This window comes from Heloderma suspectum, chromosome 3 (genome assembly GCF_057233095.1).
Source record: "Heloderma suspectum isolate Gila_16-S chromosome 3, 16-S_ref, whole genome shotgun sequence".
NCBI classification, from domain to species: Eukaryota; Metazoa; Chordata; class Lepidosauria; order Squamata; family Helodermatidae; genus Heloderma; species Heloderma suspectum.
The window spans coordinates 79,277,359-79,298,205 of NC_139460.1; the positions used below are offsets into that span (position 1 = coordinate 79,277,359).

At 46.6% G+C, this 20,847-nt stretch overlaps 1 protein-coding gene across 1 annotated transcript in view; it reads left to right on the plus strand.

The window, feature by feature from the left end:
* Nucleotides 1–20,847, plus strand: part of NCAM2 (neural cell adhesion molecule 2) — a 472,561-nt gene that overhangs the window by 314,467 nt on the left and 137,247 nt on the right. Inside the window, exon 9 of the mRNA XM_084843540.1 lies at nucleotides 6,621–6,771. Coding sequence (XP_084699666.1) covers nucleotides 6,621–6,771 — 151 coding nt within the window. The remainder of the gene's footprint in view (nucleotides 1–6,620; nucleotides 6,772–20,847) is intronic.

Genomic DNA, 20,847 nt, shown 5'->3' on the forward strand with positions numbered 1-20,847 from the left:
ATGTTTTTGGTGGAGATCAACATGGTGATCGCAGAAGAGGAGGACAGGACCCGGGTAAGTGCGGGTGGCTCAGTGAGCGGGTGTGGGGTGTCCATCCATCCCCAGCTGTAGCCCATCCCATCACCCCTTTGTATCAGAATGTTGTCTTTCAAGAGTCAGAAGCCTTAGCAATCCCCTACTGAAGTCAATGAGAATTATTCCCAATTTTCCTCATTACGCTCAAGATATCTGTGAAGTGTGTGACAGTTCTTGCCAAGTAGTGACTTACCAGATATTTTACTAATTTGCCATTTTATTATAATGTTTTGGGCAGCAAGAAGGGGGAAAAAACACCTGATCCTAATCAATTCATATGGAAGTAACTCCCATTTGAAATCTGTAAAACTTATTATAAAATAATATATTTGGACTGGAATGTAGATCTACCAAATCTTCAACAGTGGAAAACCTCTGAAGAGTGGGATAACCCTGAATTATTTCTGAATGCGAAGAAACAGGAAGTAGGGTGTGAAGGTTTGATGCCTACAGAGGCAAAGGCGGGGGGGGGGGGGAGTCAGGCTTAGAGGCCTGGAGTTTTTTGTTGGATAGGGGTGAATGCTCCTTCCTTGTTCTCCTCGACCTCTCAGCGGCTTTTGATACCGTTGACCACGGTATCCTCCTGGACCGCCTGGAGGGGTTGGACATTGGAGACACCGTATTACGGTGGTTCCGGTCCTTCCTCTCCGGCAGGTACCAGAGGGTAGCACTGGGAGAGGAGGTTTCAGACCCATGGCCACTTACTTGTGGGGTGCCACAGGGTTCCATCCTCTCCCCGATGCTATTTAACATCTATGTGAAGCCCCTGGGGGCTATCATCAGGAGGTTTGGGGTGCAGTGTCATCAATATGCGGATGACACGCAGCTCTACCTCTCATTCAAATCTTCACCAAGGTTGGCTGTAGAATCCCTGTCCAAATGTCTGGAGATGGTGAGTGGCTGGATGGGGAGGAATAAGCTGAACCCTGACAAGACCGAGGTACTTTTGGTGGGAGACAAGAGGAGGTTGGGGGATGTTGACCTGGTGTTGAATGGGGTATGGCTACCCTTGAAGGACCAGGTCCGCAGCCTGGGGTTCATTTTGGACTCCCAGCTGTCCATGGAGGCTCAGGTGTCAGCTGTGAGCCGGACAGCACTGTATCAACACTGTATGCGCCCCTTCCTTCCCGACCATCTGCTCCCATCGGTAGTACATGCCCTGGTCTCCTCTCGTTTAGACTACTGTAATGCGCTCTACCTGGGGTTACCCTTGAAGATGGTTCGGAAACTGCAGCTGGTACAGAACGTGGCGGCTCGCCTGATTAAAGGCAGCCTCCGGCGAGATCACATCACTCCAGTGCTGAAGGAGTTGCACTGGTTACTAGTTGTTTTCTGGGCCAAATTTAAGGTGTTGGTTTTGACCTTTAAAACCCTATATGGTTCCGGCCCAGCCTATCTTAAGGAGCGCCTCCAGCAGCACCAGACAGGCCGCTTAACAAGATCAGCCTCGGATGGCCTTCCCTCTGTCCCATCAGCCAGGACAGCTAGACTGGTGGGGACGAGGGAGAGGGCCTTTTCTGTGGTGGCCCCTACTCTGTGGAACTCCCTCCCTAGGGAACTCCGTCATGCCCCCTCTTTAATGAGCTTCCGTCGTGCATTAAAAACATGGTTGTTCAGGCAGGCATTTGGGGTGGGTTAGGGTATTTTAGAAAATGTTTTTATTGTAGAATTTTATTGTTTTAAACTGTTTTATTGTATGTTGTACATCGCCCAGAGTGGCTGGGTGACCAGCCAGATGGGCAATTAATAAATTTAATAATAATAATTAATAATAATAATTGTTGGGAGGGGGTATCCCTAAAAGGAGTAGTTTCATTTCTCCGGTTAAGGTTTCGTTTCATTTCCCCATTTAAGTTTCATATCTTCAGGGCTGAAGCAGTACTTTTGGTTTTGAGGGAGGAGGGTATATAAAGAGAGAGTCAGAAAGACCAGAGCAGTGAGAGAAGAGTCGGGGAGACCAGAGCCTGAAGAGGAAGCAGGTCGGCAGGGAAGAAGTAGCCCGGAGAAGTCTAAGTACGGCTAGGGTAAAGGAACTTGTGTTTTGCAACTTTTATTTTCTCTTAAATTCATTTTGTATCACTCAGCTCTATTGTGTAAATATCTTTAGTTGTGATTTTCTTGCTTTAATTTACCAGTGAACTGTTGTGGTTATGTCCTGTGTATAGAGTATCAATTACCCCACACCTACAGCCTAAACCTCATGTTATTGGAAAGGGGAAGGTAAAAGAAGGAAAGTGGGACTCTTAAGGAGGCAAGAGATCTTTAAGAAGTTGTTCAGGGGGTCCAGGTCATAAGGGGAAACCTGGCATAGGGATGTAGGGGAAGTTCCCCTGGGCCAGGCTCAAGAATGAAACTGAGACTAGTTATCAGGCCTGCATCAGGGGTTGGTATGGTCAGGTAGCTGCTGAGTGCCCTGACCCTGCTTCCCTGCCACCCAGCCAGACCTCCTTTTTTCTTTTCTCTTTTTTAACCTAGTGGCGGCTGAGCAATACTGGCAGCAACTCTTTCCCCTCTTCCTCTTTTCCATTCCTCTTTCTTCTCCTCCAAGCCTGGCTAGCCTTGGGCAGGGAGACACAGCCAATGAAGGCAAAGGAGTGATGTAAAGACCGTATCTTTGTCACTCCGGTACACTCATTGGCCATGTCCCCCCAAATGCAGTGTCTGGTTGGTTCAGATTTATTATTATTTATTACATTTATACCCCACCTTTCTTCCATCATGGAACTCAAGGTGGCTACATGTGGTTCCTAGGTGGTCTCCCCTCTAAGCACTGACCAGACCCAGATCTGCTTAACTTCAGCAAGGTGGGCTTCCAGGCAATGCCCTGGAACCATGCCCTTCAGATCACTGCTGCGCAAAATGTAACAGGAAAAGTTATTTTTAAATGGTATGCTAGGGGGCCAGCAGGCCCACCCAGCCAGCAGGAGTGCCTCCTTTTGTCAGCATTGCTGGCTGGCCTAGGAAGAGGAGGAGGAGGAGGACTGAAGGAGCTGGTGTTACATAGCTGCCACCAGGTTTTAAAAAAGGAGGGAGGGGGTTGGCTGGCATGGTAGTGGTGGGCCTGGTCTGGTGTGCAAGCCAGGAGTCCATTGGGAGCACTTTGCCAAGAGCCCACTGAGGTCTGGCACTTGCCCTTCTGGCTATACCATAACAAGCCCCCAAGTTTTCTTCTGGCTTGGATCTCGATTTGACCCTGATGAGAATGCCCTTCATTTTCCCTTGAGTCCTATGGAAGAAGCAGAAAGTGCTGGAGGGGCAAATTCCCAGTGAAGGAGTGGAGAGCCCAGCTCTTTGGGTCCCCAGTTTACTAGAGTTTCCAAGAGGAGTTTATTAGAACTCACCCATCTCTGACTTGAACCATACATATCATCCCTTCTTCAATAGGTTTTGAAATTGCACTCTGAACCAATGGTTTTCCTCCAACTACATTTCTGAGGGAGTAGGGAACCAACTGTTCTGTTTTGGTTTTTTGGTTTTTGTTTTAAATTCATACAAAGATAACATTTGAGCTTTTCATTTTAGTTTATGAGTTTCACTCTAGACCAGGGATGTTGAACTTCATGCCTACAGGCCAAATGTGGCCTGCATTTGGTCCCAATCTGGTATGTGACCACACACCCTTCCCCTGGCCATGCCTCCTTACCCCCAATTAATGATTGTTTGGCAGTTTCCTGGCTTTCTCTCATTTTTTTCCCATTCTAAAAATGGTCAGTTACTGGTAGGAAGAGCTTTAAGCTAAAATATGCTGATATTTTGAGCCCAGACCTTTTAGCTTTGGTCTTCCCCCACTGGAACACAGCCCCTGAGAGCTCTCAGAAATTGTATTTGGCTCTCAGGCTGAAAGATGTTCCACAATTCTGCTCTAAAGTCTTACCCCACTCATTTAAAAAAAAAAAAATCTTCTGTTGAGATTATTATTTAGAATTTCATAAAACTTCATGTCAAGTACTGGTATAAATAGACTGGTTTAAGTGAAAATAGTGTGAGGCTTTTTCTATTTTTCTATTTTTGACAGGCAGTCAGGTTTTTAAATTCAGCTCTCCTATCCTGTGCACTTAACATACCTTATTTTTTCTTAAAGAGCAACCATGCCAATACCTGAAGTAAGACATTGTTGTTTTAAAAGTAGTGTTGTGTGGAAAATGTCTCTCATTTTTTTTCAACCATTCTCATTCAGCTTTCAACCATTCTCATTCAATTGTTTTTTAAAAGAAATTCAGTGGTGAAGAAATTTCAGAGAAATTATCATGGGTTGGGTTTGGGTTTCTTGGGCTTACTGTATTTAGGAGGTGGCCAAGGAATGAGCACAAATGTCCTGTTTTTCATTGTTCAGTCATCTCTCTGGCAGCCTGTAGCCTCCTCAGTTTCCTACACTTCAGTTCAAGCCCAGTTTAAGGCACCATGAGGTTATTCCTCCCATGGTGCTTCTTCAGATCATGAAGTGCAGGCAGCCTGGGAGGCTAGCTGTGATTATGTAAGCTCAAGAACACCACAAAAATAAATGATAAAAAAACACCCCAAGATTGAGGCAGAACAATGGAAGCCCCCTTCATGGGGAAGAAACTTTCAGGAAATTGGAGGACCAATTTTGGCAGAGCAATTAACTCCACCTCATCCCTGGAGCTAGACACTGCCCCCACCCCCCACATGTACACCTGCTTTGTGGTTGATGCATAATAGGGGCCATCCTGCCAATACAGTTGATGTTGTTGCAACACGAAAAACCCCAAACCCTTACCAAAAATGAAAGATGCTGTGCTACAAGCCCTGCCAATGGGGAGCCCTACCTGTGAGAAACTGTTGAGAATTTCTCCTTTCCCTGGAGAAATTCAGCGAAAATGTCTTCCAAATTTCTCTGCCCACAAATAAGGCGGAGAATTTTGAAAGGCCATTTTTGCACAGCTGTAATTAAAAGTTCACTATTTGTTGGGTGTATTTGATACTGAAAGTGTTAAAAGGTACTATACCGTAGTACAGCTAGTTGTGTATTATGGTGCTTTTGATGGCTGTAGAATTATGTTTCTAGTTGGTTGAATTTGGTTAGAAAAAACAATTACACTATCAACTAACAGCCCTGTCCTTTGTATGTTTACTCAGAAGTAAGGCCCACTGAATTCAGTAGGGCTTTCTGCCAGGTTAGTGTGCATAGGATTGCAGACTTAAATATTTATTGATTATTATGTCTTGTCCATGTGTTTATAATATTATACATATGTGTCTATGATGCATAATATTACAATATGTGCTTGTAATATATAGTCTTGATACATGTTTTTTTTCTGTTGTATTAGTATGACCATGTAAAGATTTTTGACATACTGTTATATAGTTTGCTTGTGCTTTATGTATCAGTTTCTAGCATGTGAGGATTGTGTTAAATTTTTAGGCACAATTCTTCAAACACTTGTTTGAACAAAAGCAGAAGACAAGATTGCTATCAGCAATTGTTCAGAATCATTGATTATTTATTGCAATTTAAAGAATTGCAAACAATACTCCAAGCTCTTCTGTCTCTGTTTTGCATGGTGTATGTTTTGTAGTATAAGAAGTAAGTCTTGGAGGGGAATTGACTCTTGAAACAGAACAGAAGGTCATGTGAATGCCACTGCTGAGATGGGGTTGTCAACTGAGGAGCTCATATTTCCAAACTTGTATGGATGCCTATATACTACATTTATCTGCGAATATAGAATTGTCAGTGGGTACAAATTGGAAAAAAAATGGCATGTTTAAATACAGTTGAAATCAGCTGATTTAAGAGCTTAATAGTACCATTAGTTTCAGTGGGACCTTAGTGTGCCTTTCTCTAGATTTTATTCATTGCCAATTATTTAATTACAGCAACCATTTTAATTTACAACATCCTGCGCTTGCAAGATAAAATGAAATGTGTGCATGTTCCCTTTCCTTTATTCCAAACTTTTTTGATGCAAGTCCAGTAACACTACAAAATCTAGAGTAGGGGTGGGCAACTTCTGGCCCTTCAGATGTTTTGGCCTACAACTTCCATGATCCCTCACTATTGGTTTTGCTGTCTAGGGCTGATAGGAGGTGTAGATAAAAAAATCTCGGGGCCAAATTGCCGCCCCCCCCCCCCGCTCTAGATTTTGTAGTGTTAATGGACTTTGCACTGGCTTTTGTAGTTTGCACTGGCTTTTGGTCCACACAGGTTGACATGATTCTTCTATACGTGTGGCATCTGCTTTTTCATGGACATCTTCAACATAATCTGGTGTTCTTACCAGAATGCAAATAATCTCGAGGTTTTTTATTTCGTAATATATTTGTGATATTTATGTCAGAGGAACAATCTGCGTTATTCTATTTTTATGTATCCTGGTTTTAAATTCCTGTAATATCATTATATTATTTTTTTTAAAAAAACACCTAATATGCTTTACCAATATCTCCAATATGTTTTGAAATTAAATGATGTTTTCAAAACAGGTACCATGCATTCAGATGCAATTAGCATGTAATACAAAAGAAATTAAGTCAAAATAAATTAAATAAATACTTCTCCCCCCCTGAATGTCTACAAACAGAGTCCAGATGGTCGTATAGAAGTCAAAGGGCAGCATGGAAGGTCAACACTGCACATTAAGGATGTGAAATTGTCAGATTCAGGGAGATATGACTGTGAAGCTGCAAGTAGAATTGGTGGGCACCAAAAGAGCATGTACCTTGATATTGAATGTGAGTTCTTCTTTGTTCCCTTTTCTTTAAATGCATTGTGAAAAGTATGTTTTATTTGTTGTTATAATTTCAATTGCTAAATATATAACTTTCCACTCTATCAACTATATATTTTAATCCAGAATGATTCACTTCAGATGGATATTTTGCTGAAGAGAGTCATTTTAAAATCATATGTTGTTTTGCCCAGGCAGCCAGAAGACAGATGTTGAAAAACTGTTTATGAGTAGATAAAGCCAAAATCTTACTGTTGCTTTTAGCAGACAAAAATGAAAATATAACCAAAACTCATGTCACCGGATGCCATAAAATGTAATATATGCACAGAAATTGATGCATATTGGTCTTATATTCTGAACAAGAACAACCTGTGGCAGAACTATAGACACACAAACAAAACTGGAATTTCACACAGGAAGATAGGTATGGTGACCAATCATGGATGAGAACTTCGGAACTACAGCTGACAGTACTGGAAATGCTCTACCTTACTCGAGTGGATAAGGCAGCCAGGGACTTATAACTAGATTTTTAGAAACTTAAATGGCATAGTTTGTTTTTTACTTCTAGTTATTACATGCTCACTTGAAGCAATATATACACTTCATAAACAAAGCAATGTGAAATTTCGAAGTGATGGCAAGGATGAACAATGAGAGTTTGGGGACAACAATGGCTCAATATTTTTTAAAGTACGGTACCACATTTCAATCTACAATGGGACAGGGGTTAACCAAATTAGTGTTGCCAGAACAAAAATAAGATTTGAATGTAATGCATCCCACTATGGAAGTAGGAATAATAAAGAAATAGTCATAATTTGCAAGCAGTCTCCAGGAGTCCTATCTACTTTAACCATTTACTTCTAGCTCCTGACTCTTTCCTTCTCCCTCAGGGTCATGATATACAACATGGTATACTGAAGACCCCCAGTGAGCAGTTTGTTCTCTCTCAGTGCATGCTCCCCTGCCAAGGATTCCCCCTCCCCAACAAAAGCAGATCCAAAAGCTGGTTGGGTTCTTAATGCAGGAGGGGAAGAAATGCTGTCCCGATACATCCAGGTTCTGCATTACAGTAGACATATATGGCTAATATTAATCCAAGTGGTCCGGAGCCTGGTCAGTCCTGTGGCTCCTGAACCACTGGAGCATTCTAAGGCCTCCTGTGAGGCCTTGGCAAGGCACTTTGCAGATAAAATTGATTAGATTAGGTGTGTTACTCTGCACGCTGTGGATACAGTTAGTGAGCAAGAGGCGGCCTGTGGCAAACCGGTTTTGTGGGATCGGTTCCAGCTTCTTCCTCCTGATGAAGTGGACAAGGTGCTTTCATCTGTAAGGCCGACCACCCGCTTACTTGATCCTTGCCCATCTTGGCTCATTATGGGCTGCAGAGAGAGACTGGTAGGGATGGCAGAGAATTTCTCCCCGAAACTTCGGGGGGCCGGGCGCCAACGTGTTCGGCCCCCCGGACAAGTTTCGGGGAGAAATTCTCCGCACCCCCCCCCGGGACGGGACTTACCTTTGGCGAATGTCCCTCCCGGCGGCGGGTCCAGCCGGCGGTTCGGCGGGTGTTAGTGCAGGGCGGGAGCGGCAGCCGGTCTTTTGACCGGCTGCTGCCGCCGCCATTCCAATCAAAGAAAAAAAAAAAACGCCCCCGTGATAGGCTACGTGACGATTAACGTAGCCTATCACGGCTAGATTTGCAAAGTCAGCCGTGATAGGCTACGTAATCGACACGTAGCCTATCACGGGTGACTTTAAAAAAAAAAAGCGCGTACGGGTAATGGCGGCCCCCATAGGGAGCTGCCATTCCCGTTCCTTATTTGGTCGCTGTAGTCTACGTAAAGATTTACGTAGACTACAGTGACCAAATAAGGAACGCGAATGGCGGATCCCTATGGGGGCCGCCATTAGTGTACGCGCTTTTTTTTTTTTTTAAGTCACCCGTGATAGGCTACGTGACGATTAACGTAGCCTATCACGGCTGACTTTGCAGATCTAGCTGTGATAGGCTATGTTAATCATCACGTAGCCTATCACGGGGGCGTTTTTTTTTTAAAAAAAAAAAACTTTGGAGTTCGCGGCCTGGCAAGGCGGGAAGCCTCCTCTCCGGCCTGAATTTCGGCCGGGCGAGGCGGGAAGCTTCCCCCCCGGCCTGAATTTCGGCCGGGCGAGGCGGGAAGCCTCCCCTCTCGGCCTGAACTTCACGGGGGGAGCAGCAAAGCGCCTCCCCCCCACCGCGAACAAGCTTCGACAACAGGTAAGTGACTTTCGTCCACCCCTAGAGACTGGGTGAGGGGATCAGGGCGGTGGTGAACGCCTCCCTTGAGGAGGGAGTGATGCCATCAGCCCTCAAGGAGGCAGTGATAAGACCGCTCTTAAAGAAGCCCTCCTTGGATCCTCAAGTTCTAAACAACTTTCGCCCAGTCTCAAATCTGCCATTTTGGGGCAAGGTGATTGAGCGGGCGGTGGCGATGCAGTTGAAGGCACACTTGGAAGAAACTGATTATCTAGACCCATTTCAGTTGGGCTTCAGGCTTGGGCATGGGACAGAAACGGCCTTGGTCGCCTTGGTAGATGATATGAGGAGGGCTCTGGATAGGGGTGAATGCTTCTTCCTTGTTCTCCTCGACCTCTCAGCGGCTTTTGATACCATTGACCACGGTATCCTCCTGGACCACCTGGAGGGGTTGGGCATTGGAGTCATCGTATTGCAGTGGTTCCGGTCCTTCCTCTCCATCAGGTACCAGAGGGTAGCACTGGGAGAGGAGGTTTCGGACCCATGGCCACTCACTTGTGGGGTGCCACAGGGTTCCATCCTCTCCCCGATCCTATTTAATATCTATGTGAAGCCGCTGGGGGCTATCATCAGGAGGTTTGGGGTGCAGTGTCATCAATATGCGGATGACACGCAGCTCTACCTCTCATTCAAATCTTCACCAAGGTTGGCCGTAGAATCCCTGTCCAAATGTCTGGAGACCGTGAGTGTCTGGATGGGGAGGAATAAGCTGAAGCTGAACCCTGACAAGACCGAGGTACTTTTGGTGGGAGACAAGAGGAGGCTGGGGGATGTTGACCTGGTGTTGAATGGGGTATGGCTACCCTTGAAAGACCAGGTCTGCAGCCTGGGGTCATTTTGGACTCCCAGATGTCCATGGAGGCTCAGGTGTCAGCTGTGAGCCGTACAGCGCTGTATCAACTCCATCTGATACGGCGGCTGCGTCCCTTCCTTCCTGACCAACTGCTCCCATCGGTAGTACATGCCCTGGTCTCCTCTTGTTTAGACTACTATAATGCGCTCTACCTGGGGTTACCCTTGAAGACAGTTCGGAAGCTGCAGCTGGTACAGAATGCGGCGGCTCGCCTGATTAAAGGCAGCCTCCGGCGAGATCACATCACTCCAGTGCTGAAGGAGTTGCACTGGTTACCAGTTGTTTTCCGGGCCAAATTCAAGGTGTTGGTTTTGACCTTTAAAACCCTATATGGTTCTGGCCCAGCCTATCTTAAGGAGCACGTCCAGCAGCACCAGACAGGCCGCTTAACAAGATCAGCCTCGGATGGCCTTCTCTCTGTCCCATCAGCCAGGACAGCTAGACTGGTGGGGATGAGGGAGAGAGCCTTTTCTGTGGTGGCCCCCACTCTGTGGAACTCCCTCCCTAGGGAACTCTGCCATGCCCCCTCTTTAATGAGCTTCCATCATGCATTAAAAACGTGGTTCTTCAGGCAGGCATTTGGGGTGGGTTAGGGTATTTTAGAAAATGTTTTTATTGTAGAATTTTATTGTTTTAAACTGTTTTATTGTATGCTGTACATCGCCCAGAGTGGCTGGGTGACCAGCCAGATGGGCGATTAATAAATTTAATAATAAATAAATAAATAAAATATTACCTACAGCTGGGATTCTTCAGCATCTGTAGAGCTTCCATATGATGTGCTCCGTATGCACCTTATTGGAAGTTCTATTGTTTCTCAATGGTACAAGCTTTTGCATGTCTACCCAGAAGTAAGCCCTATTGAATTCAATGGGATTTACTCCCAGGTAAGTGTATGTAGGATTGCAGCCTAAGATTTTTGTAAAGGTTTAAGGTTTTATTTATTTGAAAATATTACATTTTTCTGTCTCTCAAAGTGCCAATATAAATGTAATTAAGGACTTCAGATTCAAGGCAGGGTAGACTTTAAACTCTTTTGAGGTTTTTTTAATGTTAGTAAACTGCATTCTGTTGGAGATTATGCAAATATTTTGGCTTTATGATATTTTATCTCAAAGTCTTTCAAAGGTGTTTAGTTTGGTATAGTTGAGATGGTGTCCAGCCCAGAAAACTGAATTAAACACTAGCCCTTTGTAGGGATATACAAATCAGCAAAACATGAGCTTGTCAGGATTCTTCAAATACCACCTGGAAGTTTGTTCTGACTCATGTCCATATGAGACTGAGAGCTTGGGGTAGGGGTGTTCACACAAACATTCATGCATGTTTCAGTGCTCACAGAAAAGTAATGTTTTTTTCTCCCATTGAGAGAGTTTCTCCCATTGAGAAAGCGTATTAGTGTGCATTTTCAAAAGTACACATTTCTCCATGTGTATTTTTCAAATGTATGCATTTTCGAACACATGGGGAGGGCTGTGTACAGCTTGGAAATGTACAGACTTTGACTGCGGTTTGCATTCTAGTTCAAGTTCAGGTGGGTAAATTCTGGTCTAAAACAAAGTGAAATAAATCTCTTGTATGTCCCTAGTCCAGTCTCAGTTTGGGGGGAGATTTTATTGCTGCTGTGAAAGTTGCCATTTTAGTGAGTGGGAAAGTTTGCAAACCCTCCCTACCTTCTATGCTTTTGCACATTTTCTGTGCCTGTTCTCAGCCATTGTCTCTAGTCTATGCTGCTTAAGGAAGGGAGGGAGAGGGAACATATCCCCATTGCCCAGGCAACTGGATTGATGTTTTATGTTTTGCCACACTTCACTGGTAGTTTCACTGCCCACCATGAATTAGGGATGTCATGTCAGAGGAATCTGTTGGGCGGGGGGTAGAGCTCAGTGAGTTTTTGCCAGCTTGGCCCCCCAGATTCCCTCTCACTCATTTGCAAGCTGGCCTGACTTGTCACATGACAAGTTGGGCTAGCTTGTGGGTTTGGGGGGCTTTTATTTGCGCAAATCACAATTTATGCAAAATGGCAGCTGTAAATATTTACGGAAACCCTGATTTCATGGCCATAAATTGTGTAATTTGTGCAATTTTCACTACGTACGGCTGCGATTTTGCTCAAATCGCGATTTCTGTAAATATTTACAGCTGTGATCTTGCACAAATCAAGATTCACCATTTTTTTAAAAAAGCTGGCAAAGTTCCTGAGTTTCGGGAACTGACCTGCTGCTCAGCTAGGGGTGCACGAAAGTCACTTACCTGGTCTCGCAGCTTTTTGCGGTGGGGGGGAGGTGCTTCGCTGCTCCCCCCGCAAAGTTCAAGCCGGGGGGGGAGGCTTCCCGCCTCGCCCGGCCGAAATTCAGGCCGGGGGGGAGGCTTCCTGCCTCACCCGGCCGAAATTCAGGCCGGGGAGGAGGCGCCTCGCCCGGCCGCGAAATAAAAAGTTAAAAAAAAAACGCCCCCGTGATAGGCTACGTGACGATTAACGTAGCCTATCACGGCTAGATCTGCAAAGTCAGCCATGATAGGCTACGTAAATCATCATGTAGCCTATCACGGGTGACTTAAAAAAAAAAAACGCGTACGCAAATGGCGGCCCCCATTGGGAGCCGCCATTCGCGTTCCTTATTTGGTCGCTGTAGTCTACGTAAATCTTTACGTAGACTACGGCGAAAATAAGGGCAACGCAAATAGCATTGCCCTTATTTTCGCCGTAGTCTACGTAATCTTTACGTAGACTACGGCGACCAAATAAGGAACGCGAATGGCGACTCCCTATGGGGGCCACCATTTGCGTACGCGCTTTTTTTTTTTTTTCAAAGTCACCCGTGATAGGCTACGTGACGATTAACGTAGCCTATCATGGCTGACTTTGCAGATCTAGCCATAATAGGCTACGTAAATCGTTACGTAGCCTATCACAGGGGCGTTGTTTTGTTTTGTTTTGTTTTGTTTTTGAAGTTCGCAGCCGGGGAGACGGGGCGCTTCTCCCCGGCCTGAATTTCGGCCGGGCAAGGCGGGAAGCCTCCCCCCCGGCCTGAACTTCGGAGGGAGCAGCGAAGCGCCTCCCCCCCACCGCGAAGCAAGCTGCAAGACCAGGTAAGTGACTTTCGTGCATCCCTAATATGTGTCTACTCAGAAATAAAGCCCTTGAGTTCAGTGGAATGTACTCGCAGGTAAGTGTGTATAGGATTGCAGCCTTAGTAAATTAACTGTAAGTGGAAAAAGATGGATCATTGTCTTAGTAACTGGGCAGGATACATTTCTCTTTCCCCCAGCACCTGCCTTCTTGGATACAGTTTTACAGACTTTCCAAAAGTGGTACCAGAAATCACCCCAAAGGCCTGAAGGTTCATATTTCAAGGAGACACCCCTCTTCACTCCAGTTTCAGTTCACTACTATTCAAAACAATGTAGTCATATGCATGCATTTCTTTTTATTATATGAAATCATTTGTTTTCCTACTATAGTCTGGTTTTGGTACTCTTTTATTTATAATAACAAAACACTGTTATTCAAGGATGGTTTCTCAACTTCTGTAGTAGGTTTAGAGTCCCATGGCTGCGAGACCAAGTGATGGAGCACCCCGATGTCAGAGCTGTCCTTACATCCAAAGCCCTGCCTGGCTCTTGCTGGAAGAATGAGAGGAATGGCAGAGACTTTTTTTTGCCTCCCATTCCCCCAAGATGATAATTTTTGTTAGACAGACCTCAGAGCCCATCTAAGTCTTCCTCTGTGCTGGAGGCAGTGATGGGCTGAGAGGCCATTGGTTCCAGTGGATTGACATCGTCTCCCTTCCTCACCCACTGGCATACCCCAGATACTCCCATGTCTTTCCTTCCTGAGGTTGGAGTTCTCACCTCAGGAGAAGGGGTCATCACAGAATTTTTCGTAGTATCAGGCAGCGGACAAGAGCCACAGTCATATCTCCTCCAAGGCTGAAGCTCTGTCTCCAGCCTCAGATTGGGAGATCTACTGCATCCTATGGCTCTTTGAATGTTGTCTAGGGAGCCATAAAATTGCACTCGCAACCTGATTCCTCAATGCAGTTACTACATTGTACAGTATTGGTATAGTACTATGCCCATCATCTGAGGCCCTCCTGCATCATATGATAGGTTTTTAAAAAGGTCCTGGGACTCTTTATTGTTCTTTGTGGTCTCTGTGTAGCACACATATGGGTTCTGTGCCTGTGCAGAACTTTCTAGAGCTAAGACTTTTAGGTGGAGTCCTGCCCTCCCTCCAGCGCATGCCTAGGGGCAGTGCTCCTGCCTTTCCCCTCAGTTTCTCTTCAACTGCCACAGGAGCAGCATCATTGAGGGCCTTCTTCAACTAACTTGCCTATCTTCTGGAGACTGAACAGAGCTTGTTCTACTACTGCATTGTTTTTTCTTCTTCCTTTCTCTCTCTTTATTTTGTTATCTTCTCTCTTTACAACCTTTTAGTGTTTTTCTTTCTCATAGCATGTTACCACCCCTGCTGTCTCCACTCTCAATAGCCTGTGGCCCTTCAGGCCCATTTCTGTAAATGTGTGGACTATGGAAGTAAGCTACCACCAACAGATGGCCACAGTCTTACCTGTTCTGCTTGAGTGAAGTTCATGCAGAACACATTGCCAAGTATTTACTGAACAAGCATGCTGGAACTGCTCTTCCCTTCTCTGTGTGCAGTCTTATGGGAAAGTGCTCAACAAACAGTGGACCCCGTAAGGCAGTTCAGATAACACTCAATACAACCTGGATCTAAGCCATCTCTCATGAGGTTCTGGCATCTGCCTCAGTACCATCCTCCTTATTCCCGTTCTGACTGCCCCATCAGCCATATCACAATCAGTACCTGCTCCTCAAGACCCAACACCAGTTCTGGGCTGCTCTATACTGAAGAAGTCCTTAGCCATTGATTCAGCAGCTGAGCCGAAGAAGAAGTCAAAGGTGATAGACAGGGATGTATGGTAACTGACACCCATGCCTTCCCCTGTTTCACAGGGTGATGCTACCATTCTCCAGCAGGAACCACTTCAGCCACACCCACTACTGCTTTTTGCTTTCTCCCATCCTCATCCTGCAAAATCCCCCACAGTGATTTTGTCCAGTGGTGTTGATTCACATTGCTGGTTCTACATCAGAAAGGGAGATTACAGTCACCATGGTACAGTAGCTTGCCAGACTCCAGAAGGGACTTGCTGCTGGACTCATACTGCCCAAGGCTTTCTGACCAATTCTACTTGGAAAGAAGGGGATGGGTGTCTTTCTGGTGAGAGTCTTATGACAATCGATACTCTTGCTCTCCAACCCGCACTTGGGATAGGGGGTCACCAAGGAGAGATTCCCCACTGAGACAATGTACAGAGCACCTGTAGTACCCCTGCCCCTTTGGGCCTGATGGGTTTTGCCTCCATGACATAGACCAGCAGTTGCACATGACCCCACTCCATCATGGCAACTCTATCCAGGCCTCTGATATCAGAAACAATATTGTCAGTCCTTAGGCCCCAGCAGTTTCAACCACTGCACTCCTGACTGGACTGCTAGTACATGCAGTTCTTGAGGGATCACAAACTTCAGTTCCTGCCACTTGGAGCATAACTATTCCTGGCTCAACGCCTGTTCCTCAAACAGCTCCTGCCCCTCCAGCCATGACTCCTCCACTAGTTCCACCAACACAACTAGAATCAATGACTATCCGTTGGATTTATCTGAATCAGAGTCAGCTCCTCCCTTAGAATCATCTTTGGACAAAGTAGTTGGAGAACACACACCACCATCAGCCACAGAGGATAATTGCCCCTATATGTAATAACTAATCCATATGGCTACATCTTTAGGACTGGACATCCAATGAATGGATACCCCAGTCAACAACCCAGTAATGGATTTTATCCAGACCAAAATTACTCTACTTGTCACATTACCAGAGCAGCAAAGGAATCCTAAGAAGCCTTCCTCTGCCTGGCCAATGTCCAAAAGCATGGACAATCTCCGCGCTGGGATCAGCAAGGAGCAGATCCGGCAGAAGAGGATTCCAGGGGGAGGGATGGATTGCCTCCCCCCCAGGCAGATTCCCCACCAGGACGGAAGGTGGGGAATCCTCCCATCCCTACTTCCCAGTCAAACCTTCAGTTCTTTGTCGACCACCATTGTGTTAGTACTTGACTAAAGGGCCTTCATGGTCGTTGGACTGTGAGAGGATTTCAGTATTTTTTTTAAAAAAATGTTTCCTACTTTCTCTCCTTTCTCTCCTAGTTACCTCTGTCTTTACAATTATCCATTTGAAGTTAATCTAATTTTGTTTCGTTTATAAGCGATGGTTTGATCATTCATCGCCTTCGGGAGTATGGCCGTTAAGGCCCCTTTTTGAAAGTGCGTTCGTTGTGGGGCTAAACTGTCTCCCATGGAGACAACTCACTGTGCCTACTTTGTCTAGGTGAAGGGCATATTGTGGAGGCCTGTCACCATTGCACGTTATTTAGCAAGCAGTCTAGAAAAAACTGTGCCAACAGGCTCAAGGCGATTCTTTGGGAGAGGGCTTTAAAAGCAGCAGATGCCCCTAAGAAACCTATGACTTCAGGGACAGATTGGTCATTAAGCGTGACTAAGACCACAGATAAACTTGGTGAGAAGTCAGCAACTTCACATTCTCAGTCACCTCCGCTCTAGCCATGGGCCACTCTGACCGCCAGCCCCGGGTCGATCTTTGGCAGTCTCTCTAGCAAAGAAAATATCAAAAAGGCAAGGTCTTCCCATTCTTCAGAAGCAAAAAAGAAAAAGAGGAAAGAGTCTAAAAAAGTCACCTCTCCAGCTCAGTCGCCAGTTTGTTTGCCCACTCCTCCTCCAATATTGGATTTGCCAGTAGGGATGTATGAAACTCACTTACCTTTTTGTGGAATCTTTCGCGGTGGGGGGGGAGGCGCTCCGTCCCTCCCCCCGGAATCCTTGATGGCTGGCTGCGCTCCACGGCCGGGCCGTGGAGCAGCCAGCCAGGGCCTTCCGCAGCCGGATTTCCATAGCAGCCACCATTTGCGTCCAGCCAGACAGCCGTGATAGGCTACATGAGAATTTATGTAGCCTATCACAGCTAACCTCAAAAACAACAACAACAACAACAACAACAACGCAGCATACGCAAATGGCGGCGGCTACGGTGGCTGCCATTTGCATTCCCTATTTTTTGCTGATTTATCTTACGTAAATATTTACATAAGATAAAACAGCGAAAAAAAGGGAAACACAAATAGCGTAGTGGACGCTATTTGCGTTCCTTTATTTTTCTCCATTCTAGCCTACGTAAATATTTACGTAAGATAAATCGGCGAAAAATAGGGAACGCAAATGGTGGCCGCCGTAGCCGCCTCCATTTGCGTACGCTGCGGGTTTTTTTTGGTTTTTTTTGAGGTTAGCCGTGATAGGCTACGTAAATTCTTATGTAGCCTATCACAGCTGCAAGGATGGCAATGGCGGCGGCAGCAGCCCTGCCATGGCCGGCCAGGAGACCAGCTGCCAGAGACCCCACCGCCGGAGCCCCCGCCACCGGAACCACCGCTGCCACTGCCGAATCCACCGCATCCACCCCAGGTAAGTGCCATCCTGGGGGGATTCCACGGGGGGGAGGGGGGCAGGAGGCCGTTCCGCCATGGATTCCGGGGAGGCGGTTTCTAAAGAATCCGGCCTCACTGGAATCCGTGGCGGAATTCTCCGCCATCCCTATTTGCCAATTCCACTGGTTTCAGTGCCTTCGGTGTCAACATCGGTACCCATGCTTATGGTTTCCATAAGAGATTCAACACTGACTCAGGATCGAGGGGATGTTGAGAGGGCTCCAGTATGGGAGCAGAACCATGGGTTATCCCCATAGTTGGTCTGCTCAGCTTATTCTCATGAAAGCGAAGGTGCACCTGCCCCCAAACGAATGTATTTTAGAGAGAGATCATGATCTCCTCACTCCAGCTGGGATCGAGGATCGGATTGGTCCTTTCTCCGGAGACATCACCATGAATGGGATGACTGGAATTACTAACATCACCTTCCCCATCCATATGGTCATTATCCCTATCAGGGAGCGTCATGGCAGCACCAGGAGCACTCTTCTCCAGCTCGACCATCAGGTGCAGAAGTTTTTATGCCACCACCACCTACTCCTCCAGTGGTGAGGGCACCTTCTCCTGTATTGCAGCTACCTGTTCCTCAGTTTCCTCCACTCCCTCCTCAGTCATTGGCTCCCAGGCCGTCCAAGATGCTCAAAGCTGATGAGCTCAGAGTAGCTTCTCTGCTTCCTCAAGCAGAATCTTCTAGGGATGATGAGAGATAGGTTCAGAGGGGCTCCTCTTGTTCCCCAAGGGAGGATTACCAATCTGACTCTGACCCAGTTTCGTCCATTCCATTATCACTTCTATCGCCTGATGGTGCAGTGGGCTCCCAGGACCCATCCTCTCCTTCAGAGGACATGGGACATTTTTCTGAACAGGTCTCCCAAATGGCCCAATCACTAGGCCGTGAAACCCAACAACTGGTGGAGAGAGTCAAAGATCTGGTATTCGATGTCCCTAACACTAACTCTAGTGCTCCGGTGGAAATTCCCTTTTTGCCGACCTTACTCCAGACAGTGCAGCTTTCCTGGAAAGCACCCTCCTGCATGACTCTGACCTCAGAAAGACTAGAGACCATGTATAGGATTCAGGAGGAAGATGTGAGATTTTTATTTACTCATCGTCCACCCAACTTGGTTATTGTAGAACACCTACTTGGCTCCGTACCGGGCAATCCGCAGTGGGGGGGAGGCATTCCATCCCTCCCCCCAGAATCCTCCCCAGCCAGCTCCGCTCCACGGCGACTCCGCAGAGCCGCCGGCCAGGGCCACCCACAGCTGGACATCCAGCTGCTGGGCTGCACAGGGACGCAAATGGTGGCTGCCGTAGCCACCACCATTTGCATCCGTATCTTTAGCTGTGATAGGCTACGTAAATATATACGTAGCCTATCACAGCTAAAGACACAGACGCATATGGTGGTGGCTACGGCAGCTGCCATTTGCGTTCCTTCCTATTGCCGTGATAGGCTATGTATATATTTACATAGCCTATCACAGCAAAAGACAGGCACAAGTGGGCTATGCCATTTGTGCCCCTGTCTTTTGCCGTGATAGGCTACGTAAATATATATGTAGCCTGTCATGGCTAAAGACACGAACACAAATGGCGGCAGCTACGCCATTTGCATCCCTGCCCTGAATCGTGATAGGCTACATAGATACTTACATAGCCTATCATGGCTTGCCAGGGATGCAAATGGCAGCCGACTTAGTGGCTGGAGCTGCCACTGCCGCTGGAGCCACCACTGCTGCCGGAGCCACAGCCAGGTAGGCTCCGTTTCGCGGGGCTTTCGCAGGGTGGTGGGGTGGGTTGCTCTGTTCTGCCACAGATTCTGGGGGGGTGAATTCAATGGAATTCGGCCTCCCTGGGATCCGTGGCAGAATTCTCTTAACGTCCCTATTGTAGAGTCATCCAGGGAAGAACTAATCGAGTCCATTTTTCTCCAGTAGACAAGGAGGATAGGAGATTGGCCTTAATGGGGAGGTGTATATATTCTTCTGCTTCCCTTGGTTTGAGGGTCACAAACTACCAAGCAGCCATGGTGAGGTACCAGCTCTTTTTGTGGGAGAAGTTTGGCTCCCTGTGTGACTATGTTCCAGATGATCAGTGTGAGTTGGCATGTGTTTTTCAGTCTGAGCTGAAAAGTCTGAGCTTCAGTGCCAGGCAACAGCTTAACACTGCTTGGGACCAACTTGATTGTGATGCCAAGGTGATGGTGGGAGCTGCAGCGCTTCGATGGCACACGTGGTTGCAGTTGGCAGGCCTCACAGAAGAGGTGTGCTCCTGAATTGAAGACCTTCCATTTGACAGCAGAGGTTTTTTTAACCCCAGGACCAATAAGGCCATGGATATTATCCATAAGACAAAGACCACAGCACACAAAATGGGACTGTCACAGGCTCAAGCAGTCTTTCGACAATGCCACTGGTACCATCAATCATCTTTCAACCAGCCTTGACCTCAACCAGATCGGCAGACATGCCAGCAGCCAGCCTTTCAACAAAAACATCAATTTCCCTCACTGTCACACATTCGATCATCGTGCAGGAGAATGGACTATATGAAGAAACAACGCCTTTGACTGTCTGTTTTCAGTACAGTACCTCATCTCCTGGACCACTTTCCTCTTTTTGGTTCCTGTCTCGCAGCCTTTTTTTCCAGCTTGGCAGTAAATAACAACGGACTCCTGGGTCTTGCTATTGTTCGTCCGGATTACAAAATTGAGTTCAACACTCTTCCACCTTTTTCAGGCATCGCAGAGTCGACTTCATCCCCCCACTGCTCCTACAAGAAGTGGACAAGCTTCTTTGAAAGGGTGCAATAAGACAGGTTTTTCCCTTGGAGATGCACCGGGGAGGGGGTATTCCCATTATTTCGTGATGGCCAAAAAGGACAGCAGACTTCAACCAATCCTGGATCTCAGAGGGGTCAATGTGTTCATTCCACCCCAAAAGTTCAGAATGACTACTTTGACTTTGACCCCACCCTTAACTGCAGAGAGGAGATTGGTTTGCAACCATCGATCTGAGGGATGCATATTTCCATATTGCAATAGAGGAGTTCAGCCAACATTTTCTCCGATGCACGATCAACAGTTTTGCTTACCAGTTCAAGGTGCTGCCTTTCGGGCTTGCTCCAGCTTCATGAGTCTTCACAAAATGCATGGCCATGGTGTGTGTCCATCTCAGACTTTGAGGAGTCCAGATCTATCCTTACATCGATGACTGGCTTCTAGTTGCTCAATCAAAAATACATCTGAAGAAGACCGTCCTGCTTATAATGGAGTCGTTGTCTCCTCAGGTTCCTCTAGGGATGGCAGAGAATTCCGCCACGGATTCCAGTGAT